General features: G+C 38.0%; 1 protein-coding gene across 7 annotated transcripts in view; it reads left to right on the top strand.

The window, feature by feature from the left end:
* nek1 (NIMA-related kinase 1) overlaps positions 1 to 15,726 on the top strand; it is a 34,496-nt gene that overhangs the window by 3,826 nt on the left and 14,944 nt on the right. For 3 of the 7 annotated variants that reach the window (XM_051139155.1, XM_051139157.1, XM_051139154.1), the window contains exons 7-30: positions 29 to 115; positions 1,275 to 1,329; positions 1,731 to 1,931; positions 2,066 to 2,138; positions 2,321 to 2,475; positions 2,677 to 2,742; positions 3,592 to 3,651; positions 4,785 to 4,832; positions 4,935 to 5,015; positions 5,106 to 5,335; positions 5,454 to 5,579; positions 5,694 to 5,796; positions 8,227 to 8,313; positions 8,839 to 8,922; positions 9,122 to 9,202; positions 10,408 to 10,503; positions 10,612 to 10,794; positions 11,288 to 11,353; positions 11,460 to 11,700; positions 12,228 to 12,368; positions 13,082 to 13,252; positions 13,357 to 13,572; positions 13,717 to 13,825; positions 15,522 to 15,598. In XM_051139155.1, the coding sequence (XP_050995112.1) occupies positions 29 to 115; positions 1,275 to 1,329; positions 1,731 to 1,931; positions 2,066 to 2,138; positions 2,321 to 2,475; positions 2,677 to 2,742; positions 3,592 to 3,651; positions 4,785 to 4,832; positions 4,935 to 5,015; positions 5,106 to 5,335; positions 5,454 to 5,579; positions 5,694 to 5,796; positions 8,227 to 8,313; positions 8,839 to 8,922; positions 9,122 to 9,202; positions 10,408 to 10,503; positions 10,612 to 10,794; positions 11,288 to 11,353; positions 11,460 to 11,700; positions 12,228 to 12,368; positions 13,082 to 13,252; positions 13,357 to 13,572; positions 13,717 to 13,825; positions 15,522 to 15,598 (2,837 nt within the window). The remainder of the gene's footprint in view (positions 1 to 28; positions 116 to 1,274; positions 1,330 to 1,730; positions 1,932 to 2,065; positions 2,139 to 2,320; positions 2,476 to 2,676; positions 2,743 to 3,591; positions 3,652 to 4,784; positions 4,833 to 4,934; positions 5,016 to 5,105; positions 5,336 to 5,453; positions 5,580 to 5,693; positions 5,797 to 8,226; positions 8,314 to 8,838; positions 8,923 to 9,121; positions 9,203 to 10,407; positions 10,504 to 10,611; positions 10,795 to 11,287; positions 11,354 to 11,459; positions 11,701 to 12,227; positions 12,369 to 13,081; positions 13,253 to 13,356; positions 13,573 to 13,716; positions 13,826 to 15,521; positions 15,599 to 15,726) is intronic. The other 4 variants (XM_051139156.1, XM_051139158.1, XM_051139159.1 and 1 more) reach the window with 4 other exon arrangements.

A 15,726-nucleotide genomic window follows, 5' to 3' on the forward strand; every position in this document is an offset into this window, starting at 1 on the left:
TTCATATGTAACGTGGTTGTGTGCACAGCACCGTGGAGTTGGCGCGGACATGTATTGGCACACCTTACTACCTGTCACCAGAGATATGTGAAAATAAACCATACAACAACAAGAGGTAAAGTACTTCCTGTTCTGAGCCAGAGGGGTATATATGGACAGTACAGTAACTACGGAGCACTCAGTGACTCTTGTACAGTTTGCTGAATCATTAGAGCGGTGAATGTAAGTTTATATGAGTTTCTCTGATCCCAGCAGCTAAATATTGATCCCAAGTCATTTGTTCCTGGACTGATTGTAACTTGATCAGTCTAAATATTTTTAGCCAGTATTGATGAACAACAGCTGTATTATATTACTGTTTAAAGGATTAGGGTCAGTAAGATTTTTAAAATTATTATTATTATTATTATTATTTTAAATATATAATTAATAATTATAAAATTATTTTATGCTCATCAAGGCTGCATTTTTCTGATCTCAAATACAGTAAAATAATATTGTGAAATATTTTTTTACAATTTAAAAAAACTGCTTTCTATTAGTGTATATATTTTAAAATGACATTCCTGTGATGGCAAAGCTGAATTTTTAGCAGGCATTACCCCAGTCTTCAGTCTTACATGATCCTTCAAAAATCATTCTAATATACTAATTTGGTGCCTTAGAAACATGAGCGTTAAAAACCATTATGCTGCGTAATATTTTTGGTGCAACCATGATTTTTTTTTTTTTCCAGAATTCCTTGACAAATAGAAATTTCAAAAGTAATGAATAATGAAACTGTTTTGCAACATTACAAATGTATTTACTGTCATTTCATCAATTTAATGCACCCTTGCTGAACAAAAGCATTGATTTCTTAAAAAAAAAAAAATCTTACTGATCCCAAATGTCTAATTTTTGATAGAGTATGAATTTAAAAATGTCTTCGTGTCAGATATGCACTTAGATATAGACAATGCCATCACATCCTAAATGATGAAATATAATATGAAAATTCAGACTGTGATGCATTAATTGGATTTTGGAGCCAATATGGATGTGCACTAGTTTGGATTGCAAACATCAGATTTCATGTTGTTTGATATTCAAGTCACTTTAGATTTTATATACTGTTTGTTTGTGTATATATGTTTGCATGTGCACATGTGTGAGTAATCCACATGCGCAACCCCAAAATTTACCCATATGTCCCACTTTCTCCCTGTCTGTTTGCTTTGTTTTTTGTCTTCTCTCTCTTTCTTTCTGTGTTATTTTGTCGGGTCTGACCCTAGTGATATCTGGGCCCTGGGATGTGTCCTATATGAAATGTGCACGCTTAAGCATGCAGTAAGTACCTCATGTTCTCAATAGTAGCTTTTGTGTGCGAGATTTTGTGCTTATCTTTTGATGTGAATGATAAAGCAGAACCAGCTCTTTCATATCTTTTTAACCTGTCTCTGTATGTAGGTCTCATTTTCTCTCCCTCTTCCTCTCTCACTTTCCTTCTTTCATTATTTACACCATGAATGTTCTGAGGAGACTAATATTTTACAGTGGCGAGGCAAGTGAAACAGCAGCAGCTTTAAAATTTAAGATAATTGACTGTGTGGAGAGACGCTTTCCAACTGAAGAGAATTTTTTTTCTGTATTCTTTTATATTATTGTAGGGGTACGTGATTAATGACTTGAGTGAATGTGGTATTATCAGCTTATTTTCAAAGGACCAATTATATGATGTTTTCTCTCAGTTTGAGGCCGGAAACATGAAGAACCTGGTGTTGAAAATCATCCGTGGTTCGTACCCGCCTGTTTCCGTGCATTATTCCCAAGACTTGCGCTTTCTTCTGGCCCAGCTGTTCAAGCGCAACCCCCGAGAGAGACCCTCCGTCTCAGCCATTTTGGACAAGCCTTTTCTTGCTCGCAGGATTCACAAGTTTCTCAGTCCTCAGGTGACACATTCAAACAGACTTGCATGGTGATATGATGAATCATACTAGTCAGTCTGTGCGATGTGACTCAGATATAACTCAGATGTTATATAACGCTCAGATCTAATTCCAGACCCATTCCTTGTATGTTGCAGATTATTGCTCAGGAATTCAACCACTCACTTCACCTTAATCAGCCTAAAATGAGTGTGGCCCAGGGTGCACCAGGTAAACATAAATTGAAAATTAAAATTCTATCTTTAATTACTCACCCTCGTCTGGTTTCAAAACCATAAGACATTTGTTCATCTTCAGAACACAAATCAGGATATTTTTTTGATGAATTTTTCATATTCTTGCTTTTTTTGGTCCTATTAAATGGTGTTGTTCTCTTCCTCTTCACTCCACAGCCAAACGCCCTGCCCCAGGCCCCATCCCCATCTCCCCAGCTCAGAAAATCACAAAGCCAGCAGCCAAATATGGAGTGCCTTTAACAGTCCGAAGACCGTCTGATGCAATCAGAAAGGTCCCAGATGCAGCAAAGAAACCAGTCAAACTCAAGCAGGTGAGAACCATAGCAAATAAGATGTATTTCATTGGCTAATCCACTCCTTTGTTTTGCACATACATTGTCACTCAGTTTGTCAGAATGTTAGGAGGGGCACTTGTGTGACATTTAGACATTTGTTGATGTTGTCCCGCTGTGTGCTGTATATGAGAGCGAGAGACCTCTGATCCTCGCCCATCGGTGTCATGTGTTGTCCAGGCTCCCCCTCCTGCAGCAGCTCAGAGGAGAGTGAGTCGAGTGGAGGAGGAGAGGAGGAAGCATGAGGTACATCAGAGAGTGTCCCCTGTCTACAGACCCTTCTATTAACACCCAGCCCCAATCCTCCTTGTTAACCCACCTACCCCTGTACAAATACACTCTGTCCTCCACCAAACTCTTTTTTTCTCTGTAAGCCTCAAATAGGTTTATCCTTTATATTACTAAAAAAGTTCCATTTATTGGTCTGCTCTGAGCTGCTATTGGAATTATTGTAATCTTTTTGTAAAAAATTATCTGTCATTTATCAGTATTATCAGACACTTATCCACAGGTTGGTCCAGCAACACTATCGCTGTGATAGGTGTATCTAAACAGTAGTTGCTCTGGATAGAATTGTAAGAAAAGCGACTGTTTCTAATTATTTAATTAAAATGCGAAAGACTAGATTTCGGTTTAGTTACCTACTGCTGTAGTATCACAGTCTACTATTCTAAACACACACATCTTGATGTTTTTCTCTTCAGTGAAACTTTTTTTTTTTATCTTTTCCCTCCTTTTTGTTGGTATCTTCCTGCTTCTCTCCAACTGCCGTCATCCATATGGTGGGCATCTACATTTCTGTTTCCTTTTTCACCCCTTTCTTTATTAACCCTTTCACCAGTCCATTGTTCATACTGTAAATGTGTATAGACCTGCTCTACTTTCTTAGCCTCAAGATGCTAAACCGTTATTGGTCAGCGAATGATCCATTGTGGGAACAAATATTCTTAAAAGATGGACATTTGTTCTTGCTTCTCTTCACTGCATGGAGTTGTACAAACAAATTCGCTATTCACTATAGCTAACAAGTAATGGAATATAGTGTTTGTGGTGTTGAATCATGTCTAAAAGCATCATGGTCATGTTCTGTTTCAGGAAGGAGTGAGGAAGAAACGGATGGAGATGATGGAGAGGGAAAGAAAGCAAAGAGAACAGGTGAGCTGTTGTGTGTGTGTGTGTATGCATGCGCTTTATTATTAATACTGTGTTGTTTACCTAAATGATCCACAACTGTGTTTTTTTGTTTAGTGATAGTCCTTGTTTGTCCTGAAAAATCCTTCAGGTCCCACAAATTCTTTGGTTTTTCAGCTTTTTTGTGTATTTGAGCCCTTTTCAACAGTGACTATGATTTTTGAGATCCCTCTTTTCACACTGAGGACAACTGAGGACTCATATGCAACTATTACAGAAGGTTCAAACACTCACTGATGCTTCAGAAGGAAACACAGTGCATTAAGAGCTGGGAGTGCAAACTTTTGAACAGAATGAAGATGTGTACATTTTTCTTATTTTGCCTAAATATCATATTTTTTTCATTTAGCACTACCCTTCAGAACCTACAGAAGCTACTTACATGTTTCCCAGAAGACAAAATAATCTGATCTTCAGATTCAAAAGGTTTTCACCCCCCCGCTCTTAATACATTGTTTTTCCTTCTGGAGCATCAGTGAGCATTTGAACCTTCTGTAACAGTTGTATATAATTCCCATAATTGTCCTCAGTGTGAAAAGATGGATCTCAAAATTATAGAGTCATTGTCAGAAAGATTTCAGATATACAAAAATGCTAAAAACCCAAAGAATTTGTGGGACCTGTAGGATTTTCCTGAAGAACAGAAGGCAGTTTAACTGTTCAGGACAAACAAAGGACCCATGAACAACTTTCACTAAACCAAACAAAAAAAAACGCAGCTGTGGATCATTCTTGTGGACTCTATGTAAGCATCTTTTATGTGAAATATCTTATTCAGGTCAGTACTAAATAAAAAATAACATGCATTTTGGTAAAATAATTAACATTTTGCAGATTCTGCAAGGTGTATGTAAACGTATGACATCAGCTGTATATGAACTGATACATCTATCCATACTAAATTGTTGTGTCAAGTTACATTTATTGTGTTTTGTGTCTGTAGTGTAAATGAGGTCACATCAAGTTCAGCTGATGTTGGCTGTTCTAGTTTCATTAGATGGGTGGATGCTATTTGTAATATGTCTCTTGGGTAGAAAGACATTTAAAAGCCTCTTAATTGAGTCAGTGACCCTCAGTAATTGTGTTTCTCTCTGTAGATGTTGTTACTGAAGGCTGCTCAGATGAAGAGATTTGAGAGGGAAAAGGTGAACTGATCAGAGCCCGTCTCCAAATGGTTATTTACAATAAATTGACGTTGGTTTTATTTGCTTGTGTTAAAACATAAACTTGGACCTTTTTCATTTCAGCTGAACCGAATCAACCGGGCTCGGGAGCAGGGCTGGAGACATGTGCTCAGTTCTAGTGGAGGCAGCAGTCCTGAGCGAAAGGTACAGAGGTCTTTCTTGTCTGCTACAGATTAGTCAATAAAGACTGATAATATTGTTAAGGTTTCTCTTTCTGTCCATATTTTTGCATAGTATTATGGAGGTGGTGGCGGCGGGGGCAGTATCGGAGCACCACATTCCCATGGAATAGGCCCATCACCTGTGCCTGGCCCCACCCCTATTCCTACTCCTGCTCCTGTTTCTGCTTTAGCTCCAACCAGAGCTGCATATGACCATGTCCACCCAGCAGCTGAAAAACCATCCAAACCTACACCTAAAGATGTTGCTGGAGAAGGAGCCAAGTCTTCAGTGGACAGTAGCAGGTGGATGAGATGGATGAGAAAGAAACTGCCATTTAGGACTAGTTGACAAGTGTTTTTGTACTCATGTCTTTTTGAAGAATTTGAGATTTAATGTGATTTTATGTTATTATCATTAAAGCACTGCTACAGACTCAGGGTCGCTGAATGGTCATGCCTGCATTCCTGTTAAGGATGCTGTCAGGAAAGAACCACGCAAAGCAAGTCTCCAAAACGAGCAGACTGCGAGGAACGACTATGCCAATAGGTCAGGTGGCTATGTGTTTTATCAGTAACATTGGTCAGATATTCAGTCTGTCTTCAGAATGCTGGTCTGTCAAGCTGAGCTAAGATCTCACCTCTTTTATCTCTCTGTCTGTAGGTTTCGAGGTCAGCTAGCGGCAGAGAGGGCTAAGCAGGTGGAAGAGTTTCTACAGCGGAAAAGAGAAGCCATGCTGAATAAAGTCCGTGCGGAAGGACAGCTGGTACGAGTTTTTTACCCTGACCGCTTCTGGTTACATGAATGTTCTCTTTTCAGTACAGTCTATATTAACAATATTTCTGGCATAAAGTCAGTTTCCAAAAAGTCATTTTCTCTCCAGGGTTTAAGGTCAACATGATATGAAAAAACATCTGCTTTGTAAATCCGTCTTATTGACCTTATTGTGTACTGTCAATCCATGCATATGCTAGTTAAACTGTCATAACTTGATTTTCTGGTCAAATGCTGGACTTAGGCCCAATCCCAATTCTATTTTCTACCCCTTCGCCTACCCCTCGCCCCTTCCCCTTGCCCCTTGAAACAAAGTGGGAAGGGGAAGGGTTAAAACTACTACACTGTCATACGTCATCATATGTTGATACAGTGACAGTTTCGCCGTTTTCTCCAACATTACATAACTAATTAAACTCGATCTGTACATTCTTAACTTTAATGCAGAATTTAGATATCAGCCGTCAATCACTCCCTGTCACTGACACTGCGCTCCGCTGAAACTCGGAACCGGCCGTTTTTTCTCTCTCTCAACCAACCTCTGTTCCGGATTTGTAAACTACATTGAAATTAGGGGTGTGTGATACGACGATTTTTGATTGTGGACAAATAAAATGTCATTCTGCCAGACGCAATTCTGGCGCCTCCGTCTCAATATACTGTACAACGCGGCATATATTCACATCAAATGATAACTCTGTTTCAGAGTTCCACTCAGGCAGGGGCGTAATTTCCACTGGGGACACACTTTTCAACCCCCCCCCCTTTCAAATTGTTTTGTTAAATTAATGTCTTGTATTGTACAATGCACGCTCAGCACCGCCGAGAGTTTAGCGTCATCGTTAAGACGAAACCGAAAGTAAAACGCGCGCGCGCCTTCAAAAGCAATTTTAATATCCCACGTTTAGAGAGCGACTCCCCAATGTGCGCAAATTAGTCTACATAACATATCTAGGCTGTAGGCTATAGGTTGTGTAGTTGTATTTAACACAACCTTAATATTCATTTGGTGCTCCTAAATTTTTTTTGGTGCTCCTCAGGCCCGGTTCCAGAACCAAATCACTGAGGGTGCTTCTGAAAATTGTGAGGGTGCTCACAAAAAATATGCATGGAACTGTATGAAAACGGTACCACCAAATAGGACTGAGTAATATAAATCGTCTACACTAGTATCGTAATTGTAGTTTCAACAAATGCCATCTAACATCAAGAATACACTGTGAAGGTTATTACTGCATGCTCATCTAGGAGCAGTTCACATGTCGCGCCTAAAAACGCGTTCTTTCCAAAGCGCTAAGTTACGCTCCCATGGCGTCTGTCGTTACTAGGCAACCATGGCCTACGCTCTCCATGAAGACAAGTTAGTTTCAGCAAATGATAAATGGCTTTCTAGCACTGCCCTGCTACAAAATGTATTTTAAAAATGTCTATCCCTGTACAGCTATGATCAGCTGTTTCACCATCTTGGCTGAGTTTTCAATGTTGTTTCTATAAAGGATGAAGCTGATTGGTTGGTTCGTGTCACATGACCCGAGGTGCGCTTTTAACAATTCAGCTTGTGTATTTACAGTATTTTTTACAGAATTTGCAGCGTTAAAACTAGTACACGTTTAACATGATAGCAAGCAAGATATGGAATAAAAAAATGTCCCATTCCATGTATTAATTTTTGTCTAGTCTGCGTGTTCATTAATTTAAAAATTAATACGCTATTAATAATTTTATCTGAGGGTGCTTTTGCTTTTGTTTGGGGGTGCTTAGCACCCTCAAGCACCCCCCGTAGAACCGGGCCTGGTGCTCCTAACTTTTTGAAGTTGGGAGCACCAGTGCTACTAAGTAAAAAAGTTAATTTCGATCCCTGTAGATAAAACATATGTTTTCTAATATCGTGCAATCAGTGCTATCCGCTAGCAAACTAGCGATTTTTTTTTGCAAACGTTTCTTTACAGAACATCACCGTAAACACAAACACAAGATTGAAGGTAATATACATATAATGAAAAACTGTCATAAAAATTCTTATTAATGGCAAAAATTACTTACATTTATGGGTCTGCTTGCTCAAGTGAGCAGCCATGTTGGAAATTTCTCTTAGCCCTTCGTTTGAAGTGAGGTCCCGAAAAATCTTCGTTTGGAGGGCTATCTAGCCCTTCCCCTTCCCCCTACCCCTCCAACCAAAAGAGAATTGAGACACCCCAACCCCTACACGTGAACGCGCCAAACGGAGGGGTAGGGGAAAGTGTAGGGGTAAGGGGTAGAATTGGGATTGGGCCTTAAACTCTGCCCCTTTATTACAATCAATCTTAAGCTCGCATTCAGATCTTCATTCATACAGAATCAGGTGTTGGAAGTCAGTGATTAAATTGACATTACATTTAATTATATGGCTTTTGTAATATCGGATTAACCAATGGGTGAATAGGGGGCCCGGCAAAACCTGGCCGCCATCTTTGCAAGCTGGACAAACTCCTCCCGATGCAGGAGACCCCAAGTCAACAAAGAGGAGGAGGTAGGAGTCCTCTCTGGGACCAAACAACACTCCTCACTCCATCACGCCACTTAAACCCTTCACTGTTCGGTTCCTTATTTTAAGTTATAAATGTCCACCTGATGTTGCTGCATCTGCTCACCAGTGCCATCTGATGTCATTACAGCCAATACCACATTCTGGCAAAATTCCCCAATGTGGTCTTTATTTATTAATTTTTTCGTTTGTGGATGTTATTTCTGCTTCAGCACCCCTTTATTTTGGATCCTTCATCATTTTTTCCATTTTTGAAGAGTATTCAGTGTACCTGCAGGATTCCAGCTGAAGACTAACTAACTGCTGCTTTTTATGCTCATCAGTGAATGGCTTTGAAGCACTCACCATTTGGTTTCCTTGAGTTTGCTGTTCCCACAACACAGCGTGAATGTTTAATGTGTATTTCATTAGTTCATGTTCAGTATGTGTTTTGCCCCCATTTGTATGTTTGTTGGATGGAGTCATGGAAAAGCACAAAGAGAAATGAAATGTGGTCTGTATGTTTCTCAGGAGTACTTGGCGAGATTACGACAGATCCGACTACAGAACTTTAATGAACGCCAGCAGATCAAAGCACGCCTCAGAGGAGAGAAGGTATATACACCCACATATACTTTTTTTTTTTTTTTTTTTTTTTTTGACATTTCTTTCAACTGTGGATTTATTTTTGACAATGTTGTCAGCTGGATCATTATACCTATATTAATGTTTAATATGATTTTTTTTCTCTTCGGTTTCAGTGCTTTTACACATAATTAAATATATATTTTTTTTTTTCATTTTTGAATGACAGTATGATAGTGATGGCTCAGACAGTCAGGAGTCCTGTGAAGAGGCAGCAGTCCTCAGGAGGAAGAAGATTGAGGCTTTGAAGGTTTTGAATTTTAATATATATTTTCATATTAAATGATCAGCATAATAATTTGAATTGAAAAATTACTATTTGAATGTTTGGGGAAATTTCAGCATTTGTTTGATTGAAAATACAGTAAAAACAGTCATATTGTGAAATATTACTACAAATAAAATTAAAGTTTAAATAAAAGATTTCTATTTTAATATATTTTAAAATTCCTGTAATGGAAAAGTTGAATTTTCACCATTATTCTAGCTTTCAGTCACATGATGTTCAGAAATCATTCTGATATGCTGATTTGTTGCTCAAGAAACATTTCTTATTATGATCACTATCAAAATCAGTTGTGCTGTTTAATATTTTTGTGGAAACCATGATTTTTTTTAGGCTATGTTCAGACTGCAGGCAAATGTGGCCCAAATTCACTCTAGATCAACATTTGTCACGATTCTGTGCACATGGGACTCACTTCAGAGATTTTACATACAAGTTATCAAGACAGTTGCAAAAGGTAGTGGAAGTACAGTGTTGTGTCAGAACTCAGAAGTATTACAGTGACAACTCTATGTACAAGCAAAATGAGGGCTCATATCATAAAAGTTTCAAAACTCTGCTGTCTTCTGTCACATCCTTGTCTTTACTTTTCGTATAGCCTGCACATAATTTTACTTGCTTCTGCAGCAGATCACACAATAAGTAAACACATAATCGCTTACTTTATGTCCTCCATGCTTGCTTCTGTATGGCAACGTGCTGCACAAGTGCTGCCATGTCCTCAGTTTCCCCGCAGAATTGGGCTACTTTTTCACAGTTGCCGTGGGTTGTTTTTTTGACTTCATGGGTTGAAGCAACCCCACTAACGCAATATTTAGAATCACATTGGAATGTGATTGGGCTAGTTTTGGACTGAATCAAATGGGCAGGTTTTGTTGTGAAAACCTGGCAACCCTTTTTTTTTTTTTGTTTTGCGCATGGGGTCAGTTCACAACCATGATCTGTTCACAGTGGGAATCTGATATTGGCCATACAAAACTTTACAAAAAAAAATCTGATCTGCGCAAAAAAGGCTCACAGTTTGAACGTAACCTTGATTTTTAGAAGGTCATATTGACTCCTAACTATTAAATGTTTTAAATTATAAATTTGAAAATGTCTTAATATCAGAAAGCTAAAGCAACCAAATTGTTTTTTGAGTTAACCAAGAATGTGTGCTTTTGTGTAAGGCCCAGTCAAAGGCTCGTGCTGCTGTACTTAAAGAACAGCTGGAAAAGAAAAGAAGAGAAGCATATGAGAGAGAGAAGAAAGCATGGGAGGATCATGTATGTCATCTTTTTTTTCCCAATCTTCTCCTCTTTCCTTGTCTCCCCTCATGCATCTCTTATGTGTTTTACTGTACGTTTTGTTTTGTCTCATTTTTTGTGACAAAGCAGCTTGTTGCACGAGGAGTAAAGGTTGCTGTTGGAGCTGTGGGTGGAGCTCCATCTCCTGCAGTCCCTGCCACTCAGCCATCTGACTCCACCCCTCAGGAAGATGCTTCCAAAGCCACACCCTCCTCTAGACCCACCACTCCAGCCATCTCCATGACTGCTGCTCTGAAGGATGTGGGAGCGGTTAGTCACCTAACACACTGAGAAAAGGGGTAGTTCACCTAAAAATGAAAATTACTCCATGATATTAATAAAATGTCCTGATTCTTCCAAACTTTATAATGACAGTGAATAGTGGTCAAGATTTTTAGGGTTTATACAATTTTTAAATATTTTATTTTAAATATTATTAAAATTCTGAAATATTTTTCTTACACAAACGCATCAGTTCGCTTCAGAAGGCCTTTATTAATGATGAATGGATGCACTTGATTTTCCTTTAAAACTTTGCCTCCATTCACTGCCATTATAAAGCTTGGAAGAGCCAGGACAATTTGTAATATAGCTCAGATTGTATTCATCTGAAAAAAGAAAGTCATATACACTTAGTAATGCTTGAGGGTGAGTAAATCATGGGGTAATTTATTTTTTAGGTGAACTATCACTTTAAATTGTCTTTGATTTATTTGCTTAAATGGCCATCCCATGATTATATCTCTGTTTTCTGTTTTGGTAGATTTCATCAGGACAGAGTTCTCCTATGAAAGAGGACTCCCTTAAAGCAGAAACACCAGGTGGACAGGTGGGAAATGCATATTTGGATGTGAAAAATATTATTAATATGAGAGAGCAGTTTATTGAATAGTCAGTGAACACTTGACTATAATGAGATGTATGTTTTTTATTAGAGTGACAAGAAGGAGATTCTTCGCAGACTAAATCAGAAGGTCCAGACCACTGAGGAAGATGCTGTGAAAGATGCCACACCTGGCAGCAGTGCATCATGCCCAACTCCTCAACAGATCCAGCCTTCCATCATAGAGGAAAGACCTCCTACAGCTGGTGATAGAAAGAAATGGGAAGCTGTAGCTCCACCCATATTGTCTGTAGCTGAACAAACTCTGGAGGAGACCTGTGCAACTCTAGCAGGTATAAACGCAACAGTCTTATCAATATGTTATTATCAACACTGTAAAAACACATATGACTACTTATTAATTTGTTTATAGGGTATCTAAAGTCAAATCTCCGACTTTTTGAAGGGATAGTTTACCCAAAAATGAAAATTCTGCCATTGCTCACCCTCATGCATTTCCAAACCCGTAAGGCCTTCGTTCATCACAAATTAAGATATTTTTGAAGAAATCCGAGAGCTTTCTGACCCTGCATAGACAGCAATGCAACTGACACGTTCAAGTCCCAGAAACTTAGTAAGGACATCATTAAAGTAGTCCATGTGACATCAGTAGACATTAGTTTATTATGCCATTTTACATCTTAAATTTATGATCTTAAATTTGATTTAAATGATTTTATCAATTCTGTCATATGTAAGACCAGTCAGATCAGAACATAGTTTTATTAGCTTTTTTTCTTGTGTTGTAGATCAGTAATAGAAATTAAAATATGAGCATCATACACTTTTTCTTTGTTTCCTCTCTCTTGTCCTGTCTCAGTTTCTCAGGTGGCATCTCCAGAGACAAATGAACCCCCTGGTGGAGACAGGAAGAAGTGGCAGACTGATGGTGCCCCTCTTCTGTCTGTGGCTCAGCAGACTCTGGAAGAAACCAGCTTTACAACAGCAGGTCAGCTAACAGGTAAACATCCTCATCGTGAAATGCTATAGTTCATGCAATTTTTGCAACTGATTTCAATTTTTTTATCAAATTGATAGTTTGTATTTGATAAAACACAGAACAATGGCTATAAACAAATGGTGGAAGTCGTCTTGTCAGCCAAGTAATAAAATGCCCTTTAGGTTGTAGAGACTCACAGATACCGACCTGACAAGTGACCAAGTTTCTCGCAGCACTTGGCATTTGCATGACTCTAATGAGAAGTGAATGCACCAACAAGAATCAAAATATTGCAGCAGTGAAAAGCACACACCATCAGCTCTCATTACATCAGCATCACATATTCACAGTGCATTCAGTTATGAAGGCAACATTTAGGTGAGCTACAGTGAGAAATTGTTGGCTACATTATTTGAATAATTTGACATTTGTTTTGGCTAGTCGACTAGATGCAGAATAAAAATAGGCAGTTAATTATACACATCTCTATTGCTTCCAGAGGGAATGCATTATGTATTGGAGAGTGTTTTGTTTTGTAACCATGGATGGTGTGTTGCGTTACATGCACTGGGGCTCAAGCTGCTCTATGGCAACTGGATTAATAACAAACAGGGCATTAGGTTATTTGCTAGATCTTTAGTCTTCTTTGCAAAATCATGTAATTTCCGTTGTTTGTAATAAAACGAGTGACTTATTTATATGCAGTAACATCTATTTTGTAAACTTGTTTTTAGAAAAAACAGCAGGTGAAGTCATTCGCATGGATGCTTGGCAGGGGGAGGGGCTAAGGAAGGCTTGGGGGCGGAGTCCAGACTCAGAGGTTCTGAAGGTGTTGGAACAGGCAGAGCTCCAGTCCTTTACCCAGAAACTAGATACCGCCAGCACCTGTGACCACACACTTACTGGTGAGTCTTTGATCAAAGTCTTTGATTCATCTGTGATGTGTTAAATCTTACTGACAATAGCTTTCTGTTAATCCTTTGTTTCCATTTGTGTTTTTTTCCCCTAGAAAGCCTTAATCTCATTGAAGAGTCTTCAGATGTCACTCATGAAACCAAACAAGTGCCTCTTCCTCAGCCGTGCCAGCCTGCCATTGGCCTTGCCAAACAAGAAGTGACATGTCAGGAGACAGTGCCAATCACAGGAGAAGTTCAAAGTCAGGAACTAATCCCACCAACACAAGAGGAGATACAAAAGACTCAGTCTGGAGAAAGTGAGGAAGAGGGTGAGAATAGGGTTACACTGAAACTGAATGCATTACTTTTAGCGAGATACCTTATTATTTGGGATTGAAATGTGTAGAAATTCAGATAATCAGTAGTTAGACCTTTTGCACTATTGTTAACAAACATTTTCTGTCCCATTCCAGTGGTGGATGATATGGAGTCAGTAGTTCTGGATGAAGCCTCTCAGCAAACCTCAAAGCCGCCCCCAGCAGATGTAATGCAAGCATGGACAAATGACACTCCAGTGTCTCAGTAAGCACATTTTCACAGAATTTGACAATTTATAGCATTATTTTGGCATTAATATCGGTATAATAATATTAAAATTAAATTAATAGATTTTTGCAAACTTCTCAGTCTTTGTCAGTGTTTTGCAGTGTGTTGCTGCAATATTACTATATAGCTAATCTATATATTTTATTTTTTTGATTTTTATTTATTTATTTTTTTTCAAAATCAAATGATCATTTAAAGTACTGTATTTTAAACATATGTCTGTATTATCATTTAAAGAGAAAGTTCACCTTACTTTCAAAGGTAATTTATTCCTTTATTATTTTCAAATAAAATTTTTAGCAGCCATTACTTAAGTCTTCAGTTTCATATGATCTTTAAGAAACATACTAATATGCTGATTTGGTGCTCAAGAAACATTTTTTTACCATTATCAGTGTTGAAAACAGTTGTCTGTGTAATATTTTTTTTACAAAATCTGTGAACAGCATTTATTTGATATAGAGATCTTTTTTTTAACAATATAAATGTCTTTACTGTAGTTTTTGATCAATTTAATGAATTTAAGGCTAAAATATTAGTGATAAAAAAATTACACAGTTGTGGATGTAATGACATTTATTTGATATAAAAATCTTATTTTAACATTATAAATATCATAACAGTACTTTATCAATTTAATGAATTTAATGCTAAAATATTGATAGCTAAATCTAAACAAATCTTACAGTAGTGAACATAATGATAACTTCTGATATTTGCAATGAACTGTCCCTTTAAAGGAGAAGTTCACATCTAGAACAAAAATTTACAGATAATTTACTCACCCACTTGTCATGCAAGATGTTTGTGTCTTTCTTTCTTCAGTTGCTAAGAAATTATGTTTCTTAAGGAAAAGAAATTCAGGAATTCTCTCCATGTAGTGGAGTTCTCTGGTGCCACCAAGTTTGAACTTCCAAAATGCAGTTTAAATGCAGCTTCAAAGAGCTCTAAACGATCCCAGCGGAGGAAGAGCGGTCTTATGTAGTCCCGGTCAATACAAATAAATTGACAATTTATATGCTTTTTAACCTCAAAAGCTTGTCTTGCATAAATCTGCGTGAACTCTGTTTTTTTCCAGTTCAATATATGGTCAATAAAGTTAGGGCATGTCAAAAAACTCATCTCGTTTTCTTACCAAAATTTCAAAACTGTCCTACATTGCTGCGGAAGTAACAACCCAATGTTTACAAAGTGATCAAACGCCCTTTACAAAAAAAGAGGTAAAACAGCGATGTAGGACGATTTTGACATTGAAGAAGAAGACGAGATGGACGTTTTTTGACATACCCTAACTGTATTGACCTGGACTACACAGATCACGCATGTGCATCGCAGAGCCAAGACAAGACAAGCATTTGAGGTTAAAAAGTATATAAATAGTCAGTTTGTTTCGAAAATGACAGATCGTTTGGCTAGATAAGACCTTTCTTCCTCGGCTGGGATCATTTAGAGCTCTTTGAAGCTACATTTAAACTGCATTTTGGAAGTTCAAACTTGGGGGCAACATTGAAGTCCACTATATGGAGAAAATTCCTGAAATTCTTTCCTTAAAAAAAACAATTTCTTTACGACTGAAAGAACATGTTGGATGGTAACGGGTGAGTAAATTATCTGTACATTTTTGTTCTGGAAGCAAACTTCTTTAATCATTGTTTTTTTATTTTTATATCAGGCCAGCAGAGGGCAGAGTAATACAAGCAGAGTGCACAGAGATAACGCAAAGAGAAGAGAAACAGCCTGAACCTGCAGGTAGTCTGAAATGCAATGCTACTTCACCTTATCTCCCTCTCACACAAGCATGTCTGATTATGCACCATATCAAAGCGCTCCAGGTTTCCCTTTACACTTCATTTACTCTCTAACAATATTAATCCTCA

The sequence above is a fragment of the Labeo rohita genome, chromosome 20, assembly GCF_022985175.1.
Source record: "Labeo rohita strain BAU-BD-2019 chromosome 20, IGBB_LRoh.1.0, whole genome shotgun sequence".
Taxonomy (NCBI): Eukaryota; Metazoa; Chordata; class Actinopteri; order Cypriniformes; family Cyprinidae; genus Labeo; species Labeo rohita.